This window comes from Rhododendron vialii, chromosome 2a (assembly GCF_030253575.1).
Source record: "Rhododendron vialii isolate Sample 1 chromosome 2a, ASM3025357v1".
Classification (NCBI taxonomy): Eukaryota; Viridiplantae; Streptophyta; class Magnoliopsida; order Ericales; family Ericaceae; genus Rhododendron; species Rhododendron vialii.
In genome coordinates this window covers 7371245-7383788 of record NC_080558.1, presented here as the reverse complement: position 1 = coordinate 7383788, position 12544 = coordinate 7371245, and the positions used below count along the sequence as shown (strand labels likewise).

Sequence of the window (12544 nt, the reverse complement as noted above, 5' to 3'; positions counted from 1 at the left end):
TGCGAAAGGTAAGGTTTCGGATGGATGCAAAGCATGATGTATATCGGTACAACATTAGGTTCATCTTTGGTTTTCGCCTTCTAGTATTCCCTCTCATTGTGTGAGAATTGCCCAGAAGTTTTGTCTTCCAGTGTTGTAGCACAGTAATACAAATTGTGCAGCGTAGAGTGCAAGAAATCAAGTATCCGAAAACATCACTAGCTTGTACTCTGACCCTAGTGGGGCATGAGATTGAAATTCCCTGTCTGTGAATCAGTAATGATATTTCCTCGCGTATTCAAGTGTCCAGTACAGAAAATGGTGATGGTACTTTTTTCTGAATAAAGGGTGAATATACCATCTCTGCTTCTTCGATTATCATGCATTTTTCTGGGTATCAACTTTGCCACGGTTTTCACCGGTAAAGCCACCTATGCCACATCCTCGGCTCAACTTCAATTGAAAATATATTCATCGCAAGTACTTTCGGGAATAATTTTATAGTTTCCAGCACTACGAGAAACCACAAAACCGAGGCTATTTTTTTGAAAGCCAAGGTTGAGAAGAAAACTGGAGGCAAGGCTATTGATCTCATGTTGTGATGTAGTTGGAAACTTCTGTGCAAGATGTCGCCTTCTCAGCCATCAACGGTAGTGTACGCTCAAAGAAAAATGCAGGTACTGAGTAAAGTAACCAACACCTAAATCCAAAACTCAGAAAAACAAATGCAACTTTCTTTGTTCCAAAGATCATGCCAGTGATGAGTATCAGGGCAGATCTAGAAACCCCAGATCTACTTGACAGATTAAAACATAAATTGCATGCGTACACAGCAGTACCTGGAAATTATATAAGACAAGGAACAAATGCAAGCTGGTCATCATTCACAGTAGCAAAATCATCTTTTTTTGCAATCTGGTCATAACACTCCGGCTTCATTCACCAACTTTATACTCCATACAACAAATTGAATGCAGAGAGAGAGAGAGAGAGAGAGAGAGAGAGAGAGAGAGAGAGAGAGATACATGTTATCCACAAATGTCTATTTGCAGAGTGGAACGACTACAAAGCTACTACATAATTTGACGAGAACGGATTACTGCACAAAAACAAAGAGAAAAAACGTTTCCTATCTACCTGATTCACAGCAATTTGGCCTCCGGAGAAAATGATCCAGCAAAACTGCCCACCTCTGACAAAATTGATCATGAGGCTTCTGTGAAAGAGAACATTGCTGTTCAACCAATCCAGCAGACTTGGATCGAACTCAAAATATTGGAAGACAACCAATACGGAACCTCAGATAGCCATTCCTGAAGGACTAACAAACTCGGGGTACCTAACCATGATGTCGAAGTAGCTCAAAATATTCAAGCATTTATTTAGCCACTTGATTACAAAGAAAGAAAAAAAAATCGAGAAGATTCATTTTTCCTTGTTTGGATGTGTTGGAAAACTGGAAAAGGACAGTGAAAATATGAAGGGGGGGAGTAAGAGCAATTCTTTATTTCAAAGAACAGGTTTCCTCGTATAAGGAAACGACGAGGAAACCTTCCTAACCACCACGAAACCTTCCTAACCACCACGAGAAGAACGAGAGGGAGAGAATTACACCAACATTTCGTAATGAAATATTTTTGTTAATTCTTTTCGATGGCCACAGAAAGTGCATGGGTGGACAAGATTTTATGAGATGTATTTATGGGACCACTTTTAAAAGATTTTGTCCATCCGCACACTTTCTATGGGCGGTTTTTTGGCCAGGCCGTAGATTTATCCCACCCTTTTCTTGTTCTTCATTCTTTTCTCTTTCACCTTTTCTTTTCCCTCACTATTCCTGCCACCAAAAAGACACTGCATTTGAATTTTGAAGCATCAAAACTCATACCTTACGAGCTTTTGTGAACTCCTATAGACACACTTCGACAGCGCTTCTTCTTTGACACAACCTGAAAACAGAAATTCAGGGGTCAGGCAATAGTTTTTCAGGGAGCATCCAAGATTATCAAAAGTTCTTCAACGACTAATAAGGGATGAACTGGTTGGTAAAGATGGAAAGAGTCCCTTCTCACACTATCTGGAAGAGAACCTTTACCAAAATCATTACTTCCAGTCTTCCACTATGTTTTGCTTTGAGTAACATCATAACACTAGGCAAATCAAAATTCCTTTATCTGGTCATCAATTTCCAATAGTATGAGTAGGCTTTTTAAGCTTGGCTTGTTAGAAATTTAATTAGTTTCCTCTGCAAGCTTTTCTTTTTTCGGCCCAATCACTATTTTATAAAGCATCTCCTGAAATGCTACCAACTCAACAATCTCCCAGTCCTTGAACGGATGTCTATAGATACATTTTAGAGCATCTGCTCCACTCTATGCAAATTGCATGCCACCACTCATCCCCAATAAAATGGAAACATGAAGTCCACATCCCCATCACTATCGTTCTCATTCAAGTAAAAACCACATCCCACAAAAACCCAACTTTAAGATTTTCCCGTAGTCCGTACCATGATGCACATTATAACACACCTATACTAATTCTAAAATAAACCACACGTTAGAGGGATAAACCAAACCTTCAGAAAAGAATCAATCTGTTAGTCTACAAGATGTTGTAAGTCATAGATAATATCTACTGGTGATAAGAAACCACTCCAAGGTTAGAAAAAAAAAAAATTTAAGAAACCACTCCAATACACCAGAAGTAAGCATATTTATCAATCATAAAAACAAACTACATTTGTACAAATACAAGATGAAAAGACAGTAGGCTACAGATGGATCAACATGATGAATAAAATGTTCTCAAAGATTTCATCTAATTAGCCCATCAAATCTCACACAACAGTGAGAGCTACAAAAAGTTGCATTAAAAGAAATGACTGAAAGGTGGTTTTCCAAGGAAAAGAACTGTAACAGATTGGACTACAACTACTAGAGTAAGCAAGCTTTAATCTTAAGTAACTGCTCAAATGAGATGTCAAATTAACTGGTAACAATAGTCTCCAAGACTCTAAACAGGCAGGGGCACCGAAGAATAATATCAGTTCCATGACGTGACGAGTTAAGTCAATCATCCAAAGATAACAACAGTACACTAATCAATGCATAAACCATGGCTCCAGATTCTGGATGTAGTTTGCTGTCAAAACAGAAACATGCAGCAGAACACATTACTTTGGCAGTTTGGCACACCAAAGTCCAAACTTTTTGACCCGTCATAGTTTCTATCCTAAACGATTGTCTGAGACATAGCCTACCAAATGGTTTTCCCGTTAGGAAAAAAAAAAAAAAAAACTTATGCCTCCAACCTACACCAAATGTTTTACCAATCATATGCACGACCCTCACCTCATTTGATATGCTTTCTCACACAGTTCCCTCAGTCTATATTTTAGTTATCACCTTAAACATTTTCGACTCTAACTTTACTACGTCTTCAAAACTTTCTCGGCCATTTCCTTTTTGTACGCAAGTGCACCCCCTCGGTGACCAAAACAGCTAGTCAGGCAACCAGTTGTGCTTTCTCCATATCAAAAAACAAATACTAAGTTACCAAGTTGGGTGAAGTTGCACCCATGTCGACAGCAAATAAGCCAAAGCTCAGCTCCTCCCAACCAAAAACACATGCTAGTCCATAGAGGCACTGTCTAAATGAGACCTCATCACATGTAGTCTTATATACAGAACAGCCCCAAGGTACTACCACTAAGGTGGTATACAATTAGGTTTCATTCGGTTAAAATCCTGCATCCGTCCATGGCAGTGTATGAATGCTCATGGGGAAAGATCAACCAATAAACTTCCAGCAGAAAGTATAGAGATCTGAGAGAACTCCATAACGGCAGCAAATTTGGTCATACCTTGGAGAATGGTAGTGGCAAAGAAGTCTGGCGCACAGCCTTTCTTGGTTCTGTTAGCTGTCGAATCTCTCTAAGTTGGCGCGTTATATCTTCAAGAAGTTGCAGTTGAAGCTTTTCCCTTTCAACAGGCTCCATAGAGAAATTAAGTTTCTCTCTTCCTTCTTGCACAATTCTCAACTTTTCTCTGAGCCACTCCACTTCCGTGTCAATTTTCAACCTTTCATTATCAACAGCTGACATGGAACTTCTCCGCAGATCAGAAGTAGTAAATTTGCACGATGAGCCACCCAAAGGTGGCAGCCCCGCAGTCATGATCGAACTACTGCTTCTGTTGAAATTTGGCTTGGTGTCCAACAAATTAGAGCTTGGAAAGTCGGTTACACCATCTTTTCTCTCAATGACAGAAGCATCTAATTGTGCATCACTTTTTCGGGGAACATTTGAAGCATCGCTATCCCAGAGTGGTTCATTATTTTTGCCTCCATCTATAACATGGACATCATGAGCATGAGCCTGCATATCAAGTATCATGTCTTCAGGACTTCTGCTACCCTGAAATGCATCATTTCGATGCCACTTCAAAATTTCACCATCATTTGGAATACTTACAACATTTACATTATGATTTTGAATAGTTTTTGTTTCTGTTTCTTCTTGTAGATTGGCATTATCATTTTGCTCTTGGTCTTCACTTTCTAAGTAAAGGGTATTTTCAGAAAATTTGTGTTTTCGTGAACTACCTGACATGTGTGAAAACTTGTTGTCTAGGTCTCCCTGCTTTGAAATATCAGCTTCTTCATACCATGAACATTTTTCCTTCTCAAAAGATGAGACCTCATTGACTAAAGTTTCATTTTTTACAATTTCCTTCATGTCAATGGATTCACTAAGCTGCTGAAGCATCAGAAATGGATCTTCACCCATATCAAATGAAGAAGCAAGCCCATCTCTCTGTTTGTTTAAAAAATCTGGGATATCATTCGGTAACTGCTCATTTTTATTATACATCTGCCTATAAGCTTCAACTTCCTTTTCCAAAAAATGCTTCTCCAACTCCCTCCTCACAAGGATTTCTTTGAGGATGTTCATTTCTTCAGCGTCATAAGCTGATTTCTCTTCTATTATTCTCTGGTACTGCCGAGCCTCCATTTCCACGGATGCCTTCTCCTCTTGTAGACGCAGTATCATAGCCATGGCCTCATCTGCAGCGGAAGCAGCAGCACTTCTCTCCTTCTCTAGCTCAAGGAAAAGAGCAGCACGACCTGCATGCTCTTCCTCAAGCGCTTGCTTCAATATTCTTATGGTGTTTTGCTCATTACCATCATAACCCAGCTGTATTTGCACATTACTCTTTATCTCTTCAAAAGATGATTCATTTCCCTCATATGGCTGATATTCATACAGTGGTTCGCTAAACTCAACACCTTGTGATGCTTTCTCATCAACGTTTGTAATACTCAGAACTTCATCATCATCTGCAGTCACAAAACAAGAACAATAGATATGTCAGCATCTAATTAGCAATAACCTAGGCATGGATCTATGAATCCTACCATTTAAGTTCTATAAAAATGCAATTTGAAACTGATACACCTAAACTCCATATGTTAACCCTCGCCATATATGTACCAATGGAAGTGAATTTCCTTAAAACAAGGCAACTTCCTTCATTTTTCTTTTTTACCCCAGTTTATTTTGTCTTGCTTCTTTATCGTCATTGTTATTTTGCATTCAATCCATCCTAAGTTAGAAAAGAGACCAAAATTGCATTATAAATGATGTTCAATAAGTGATCAACTAAGTATGAAATACAAAAGAAAAAACTCTCAAAATTATTTGAAGCCTATAACCAAGTGGCGATTTCTTTCCCGACTAGTTTATGTAGTTCTTTTGATTAGATCCAAGGGGGAGTTCAACCCATGGAAAACAAAAGGATGTGCAGGACGATAGGAAAGTGTTAGTCCTTACAAGCACAGAAGAATAAAGCTTGATTCCTGTCAACCACAGGACTCCCTATCTCTCTACCAAATCTTGGCTTCACATTCTAAATGTTCAAGGTTTGATGTTTCGGTTCATCTTCCTCCCCTACACCCCTGTGGGGCACCCCACGGGGTCCCCGGATCACATCTTCCAACCCATCTACTGTTCCATAACCAGGTCGGGATCATGCACTGCATCCCTTTTAGAGACTGTTTTTATGCCTTGGTTAGTGAACATTTCCAGGTCCCTTCTTGAAACCCCAAGAATTTATGAATCCATTTTCTGAAAAACCAATTGAAGGATTCCAAAACTAAGGACTTTCAAATCCCTTTTTGGTTTTAATCCCTTGATTCCCTTTCCATGCCTTTCGCCCTTTCCCATGCATGGCCTGAACTTTTACAAACTTCCCAAGACATAATTTCACCAGAAAAGATATCTTTCATTTGGGGGTCTCAGAATGCAGAGAGCTGATTGTTCAAGTTAAGTTTCCGTTGAGAACCCTATATGGGAAGTAAGAGTGCTCATACAACACCCAGATTTTTTGGCTTTCCCTATTCAACTAAAACAGTAGCGGTGTCAACGTATGTTGATTTTGAAGACACACCCACATTCAGATATCAGTTTCCACATATACAACATTAATGCCCAATCGTTAGCTTTTCACTTTTAATGCTGGCTCTTTGATAAAGGTATAATAAAACAAAGCTGGCATGCAAAGATGCAAAATTCCAGAAAAAACTAAGAAATCAATGGAACAAATCAAGATCACAATTGACACTCACTGTTAAGGCGATCAGCACCAGCTCCAGAATCAACAGGCAGCGATCTGCATTCAATGGCCTTGTTACCAATCTGATTAATGCTTGAATGTGACTCAGCATCTCCACTAGAAGGGTCCATACTCAATACAGGAGAAACTTTTGCATAATCTGCACAAATTTTCCGCCGCCTCCTAAGACGGCTGCTTGGCCTCTGATTTACAATCCCCTTCCCCTTAATATCAAACCTTCCTTCTTTAACATGGACTAATTCATTCCCTGCATCAATCCCCTTGGCAGATTCATTCCTCAGAACCAAGTCCCTCTTCCCCACATTGGCACCCGACATCGAACTACATGACGGCTCGCCTTCCATTTCCAAAAAACCATTTACACAGTTTTTGTCTCTATCTCTAACCAACTTCAAATTCAATTGGTAGTCACGGTCTTTTGGCCAAATAGAATCGAAAGGGAACTTGCTCTTCACAGACAGTTGGACCGAAGAGACCGACTCTACTGGGTAATCAACTAAAAACCTCTGCACGCAGTAATTGCTATTGGGGGAACCAAACAAGCCATTACAAGGGCATGGTAAACTTAATCCAAAGAAACCCAGAAATTTTGATGCAAAAAACGCAAGAGTTGATGCACAGAGCAGTAGATATGCAATAGCAAGATCAAGAAAAGCACCCACTAACCCAATAAATGTCCATGAGTGCATAACCTGGCATGCCATATGATTTCTACAAAATCCCTAACTTCTCATTTAAGATCCAGCTCCAGATAACCACCACCAAACCCCCTTGTTTGGTTTCCAGAGAAAACGTGGGAAAGACAAAAGAGAAAAACTGAATCAAGCCTCAGCAGAATCTGTTGACTTCCCTGAGAAAAAACCCAGTAAGCAAAACTTTTAAGTCAACAGACAAGTCTTGAATCATAGGAATAAAAGGTAACCAAAAAAATTTGATTTTCGTCACCTCAACTTTCTAGGCCAAAAAGGATGATAATTTACAGAAACCCACAAATATTAGAGAGATATAAACACAATTAGAACCAGAGAGAGAGAGAGAGAGTTACCAATTGAGAAGACAGAACCTTGTAATTCCTCTTCTCCTTCTGCTAACTTCTTGTTTGCTAAACTTCTCTTTAAAGAAGCTCTGAGATACAATGTTGATAGGTATCTGTATATGTACCCACAAGAATATAGATGAAATTAAATAGCCATCCTATTCAGTAATCCTATTCAGTATCAGCTGTGCTATTAACACAAATATTTATCACACAGATTCTATACAGATTTTAATATGGTGTCCACTGTAGTTTCCACATAAACTATCTAAGCCGTTCATTAAATTTAGAATATTTTTTCGAATGCTCCTGCCTAAAATCAGCTCAACCCAATAAGTATAAATATTCGATCCAATCTTCTAACTTTTCATCCAATCTTGACAAATGTTGAGAATGAATGAAAAGTTAAAAGATTGGATCGAGCACTTATACTTATCAAATTGAGCTGATTTTTCTTAGAAACTCTCGGAAAAATATTATAAATTTAATGAACGACTCGGATCATTTGTGTGAGATTTGTAGTGGACCCCATACTAAATTCTGTATGACAAATGTATGTGCAGACAGACTTACTAATTCGTAAAACCACTAGAATTAGAACTTAAGTATGTATGTATGACAGAACTCCTATTTAAGTTCCCCAAGAATATATATGTATATACATTATATATGGAAAAAAAAATTCACTAGTTGTTTTTTTTTTTTTTTATCCGCAAATTCACTAGTTGTTAATAGCACTAGTCACGTTCAAAATTGTTCTAAACAATCTGGATGTTAATGAAACTTTACCGAGAAAAGTTGATCGTTCAGAACACTTTTGGACGGACACGATTGGTTGCTGCGGTAAAGAACCAACTTCCCCATAAATAAGTTTATCTCATAATATATATATATATATATATATATATATATTATGTGATAAAAATATATGTATGTAGAGAACAAAAGAGAAGCAATATATGGAGGAGCTTTTGTTGTTTGTTGGTTTGCTCACATGGGAAGAGTAGCCTTTTTGCTGTGGATATGTTCGTAGCCTTTTTGCTGTGGATATGTTCGAAGTTGATACGGCGTCGTTGAGCAGCCGACTCGTTCGTCAGCATCGTAACTGAACTTATCAAACCCCTTTACAGAACACCTTCTTAAAAAATAATTACTTATTTCACATTTTCAAGCTTAAAAATAATGTCAATAAAAAATAATTTTTCAATTTTTTTTGCACCGTATTAAAAATCTCAATGAGATCTATCAAACAAGATCCATATTGATAGGAAAATAATTTGCATAAATACATAATTTTTGAGCTTGAAATTGTCTTTTTAAAAAATAAGTATTTATTTTCGCTTCCCGGAACGGAGTCTCGGTCCAACAACCAACACACGTTTTGTCGTGTTTTCGCATGTGGCCTGGAAAATTCCTACCCTCTCGTGGGAAAATTATCAAATGCTTTTGGTCTAGCATCACGCGGTGTTCTTGAGAAATTTTCTCATATCACTATCCTATCAATTCAAAAACCGTCTGTACCAATAGTAGGACTCTTTGACGTATTCCATGTTTATATCTCTAGCACAACCATTTGATGAAAGGGGAATTAAGAGGCCAGCCTCAAGAAATAGGTTCGGATTTAATTTAGTCCTGAAAAAAATATTCCTTCTTTATTTCAGTCATTTTTCTTGACTTTTCATACATTTTTACTATTTTGCCCATTCTTTTTCACTTTTTGTGTACATATCCATTTTCAGTAAAATTTATATTTTTACAATCAACTCCTGACTCATATTATTTCGGACAAAAATACCCTTAACTATGTGAATTGATTATGAGAACTGTCAATTCTCATAGCCAGTTAACATAATATTTTGGACAAAAATATCCCCACCAGTTCATATAATCCGAGTTAACATATTATTTTGGACAAAAATACTCCTGAACTATGGCTATGAGAACTGAGGTTATGAGAGCCATATTTTTAAAATAAATTCCTGAATCATATTATTTCGGATAAAAATACCCTTAGCTATGTGAACTGGTTATGAGAACTGCCAAGTCTCATAGTCGATTCTATGAGAACTGCTAGCTATGTGAACTGAGTTATGAGAACTGCCAATTCTCATAATTAGTTTTATGAGAACTACCAATTTTCATAATCAGGTCTATAAGAATTGGCTATGAGAAGTGACTATTCTCATAGAAAATTAGTTTTGTGAACTGGTTATGAGTACTGGACTATGTGAATTGAAAAATACACAGTTCACATAGTTTTACCACATACTAAAATAAACAGTTTTCATAAAAATGTATAATTCTCATAGAAATTATACAGTTTTAATAGATGGTTTTTATGGACAATACACAGTTCTCATAAAAAAAATATAGTTCTCATAGATTGTTCTCATGAACAATACACAGTTCTCATAGAAAAATACATAATTTTCATAGAAAATAAACACACGAACAAAAATTGAATAAAAACGTAAAGGTAATCAAAATCATATATATTTATAAATGTTCTCAACGCCATGTCTTAAAAAGGTAATCAGAGTAAAAATAATAATAATTCACATAGGAAATAAATTGATTTAGAATTGAATTTTTAACTGCAAGTCTCATAGTCAGTTCTATGAGAACTGTTAATTTTTATAGTCAATTCTATGAGAACTGACTGTTCTCATAGAGAACTAGTTTTGTAAACTGCTTATGAGAACTGGACTATGTGAACTGAAAAATACATAGTTCACACAGTCTTACCATATACTAATTAAAATACACAGTTCTCATAAAAAAATATAGTTCTCATAGAAAATATACGGTTCTAATAGACAGTTCTCATAGAAAAATATGCAGTTCTCATAAAAAAATACACAGTTTTCATAGATAGTTCTCATAAACAACACAGAGTTCTCGTAGAAAAATACACAGTTCTCGTAAAAAATACACACACGAATGAAAATTTAAAAAAAAAAAAACCAATCAAAATCAAAATCCATCCATATCACAGCTTATTTTTTTCTCAAGTGCCCAATATTTGATCAAACAAGGGAGATCACACTCTCACACACGGAATCAATCTCTACACATACAATCAAACAAAAATTTTAAACTGAAATGTTGATTTTGAAGAAAGTCTGTGGGCCTCTATCTCCTCGTGAATTCTATGCAAAATGGAGTATTCTGGGTTTTCTTCATGTACAGATGGAGTCAACCTAATATTCTATGAAATCCCCAAGGGATTTAACATGTACCATCACAACATTTGGAGCTATGTGAAAACTTGGATCTCAATGGGAGACGACTAGATTTTAATGGGAGACGACCAAAACGAGGGAAGATAGTGGAGATATCGACCAACGGCAGCAACAACACAACGGTGGTAAGAACACGAATTCTCGTCGGAGACGGCGACGGCGGCGGTGGTCGGCGATGATCCATCAGTGGAGGGAGAGAGAGGTGTTTGGTGTGTCTAGATGTCGTGGCAATAGTTTAGAGAGAGAGGGGGGAGAGGATGTTCTCAGCTTTTACGTCTGTTCATGGAGTTGATCTTGGCGGGCAAAAAAGTCAATAAGTAACATAACTGAGCCATCCAGCTTCGGAAAAAAAAATCAAGATTGGGATCAAACTAAACCTAAAAAACAGGATTGGTCTCTAATTTTCTATTGATGAAACGTTGAGAGAAGTGGGATAAACGGCGGATTCAACTAGAAGGATTCTTCTTGGTCTAATAGCTACTGCAGTAGGTTTGATACGATTGCATCATTAAGTAATTCTTTATTAGGGTCAGCTCACATTATATTCTTTGTCTTCAGTATTTTTTTAGTACAGCTTACCTTTCATAATTCTTTTTCTGGCTTTTCGTCGTAATTTTTGAGATTAATTGTTCGTCTCGACAAGAAGAAACGAAAAGTTATGAAAATATAGACTGAAGTTGCAAAAAATTCATATAAGAGGACACTATAAACAACAACAAAAAAAATCAGTTGTTTGGTATTTTTACGGTTTTAGTGAACCTTTTTTTTTTCTTTTGGTCTTATTTTTTTTGTATTTTATACTCATCTCGTCAAGACGGATGATTAATCCAAAAAGTAAAATGTGAATTTAACAAAAATTTAGAAAAAGAAATATCAAAATAAAAAAATAAAAAAATACCAAAAATAAAGTGGGAAATCACCCTAAATCTCAATTTTCAAAAATATAACGGGAAATCGCCCTAAATCTCAATTTATTACCAGGAACAATAATTACAATGATTGAAGCAGTAGCTTCTCTCCGTTCAGTTGTCAGGAAAGTGTAGGAAATGATGGAAAAATCAACTTTCTCATAACTTTTGTAGTGTTTAGTTGCCAGAAAAGTAGTGGAAAAAATGTTCTTAAGTTTTCCTGCAAGATTTACTTTCTTGTAAAAGTGATCCGGCCAAAAGCATAGAAATTTGCGGGAAAGTTTTCTGCATTGTGGGGCCAAAATAATTGGAGGGAAAAAAAAAAATGAATGACGCCAATACCAAAAAAAATACAAATTAAGTTCTTAGAAAGACACTTTGAAATTTACGTGAGCAATAACAATTTCGACTACTGTGATGCTTTCTAAGATAATTGTTGTAGAAAAAATTAGTAATTGATTTTTTTTTTGGAAGTATTTATTTATCTTGTCATTAGTCTTTAATTTTGTTTTGTACTTACTGATCATCAGTTTATCAATGAGTTTTTGTATCGGCAACTAATCAAGCATAGTTATTTAACATTTGTTTATTTAGTTATCATCTACTTATTTTTTAAGCTTCATGTTAAGGCTTTGCAATAGATAAAATATATTTTATGGTATGTGTTAGTTCTAAAAGTTACTTTTAGCCACGGAAAATAAAGAAGTTTCTCATAAGTGTCTTTTTTCCGACAAATGAACCACT

The 12544-nt window shown here is 36.5% G+C and overlaps 1 protein-coding gene across 3 annotated transcripts; it reads right to left on the bottom strand.

Moving 5' to 3' along the window:
* Positions 1-832: 832 nt before the first annotated feature.
* LOC131318078 (probable myosin-binding protein 5) lies at positions 833-7784 on the bottom strand. Of its 3 annotated transcripts, none has more exons than XM_058347874.1 (5): positions 7660-7784; positions 6607-7464; positions 3845-5319; positions 1868-1928; positions 833-1318 (listed from the first exon to the last, which is right to left on the bottom strand). In XM_058347874.1, exons 2-4 carry the CDS (start codon positions 7316-7318, stop codon positions 1869-1871), a joined length of 2247 nt encoding a protein of 748 aa, XP_058203857.1. In that variant the 5' UTR covers positions 7319-7464; positions 7660-7784; the 3' UTR covers positions 833-1318; position 1868. The 3 variants fall into 3 exon arrangements, with proteins under 3 accessions (XP_058203857.1, XP_058203859.1, XP_058203858.1); XM_058347876.1 differs by having other exon boundaries at positions 6607-7452; positions 7660-7748; XM_058347875.1 differs by lacking the exon at positions 7660-7784 and adding an exon at positions 7560-7583.
* Positions 7785-12544: the final 4760 nt, after the last annotated feature.

Coding starts and splice junctions, on each gene's coding strand:
- LOC131318078 (XM_058347874.1), bottom strand. CDS start 7,318: ATGGCATGCCAGGTTATGCACTCATGGACATTTATTGGGTTAGTGGGT. Junction 5,320..6,606: donor TGGTGCTGATCGCCTTAACA/GTGAGTGTCAAT, acceptor TTGTGACTGCAG/ATGATGATGAAGTTCTGAGT. Junction 1,929..3,844: donor TGCCACTACCATTCTCCAAG/GTATGACCAAAT, acceptor TTCTGTTTTCAG/GTTGTGTCAAAGAAGAAGCG.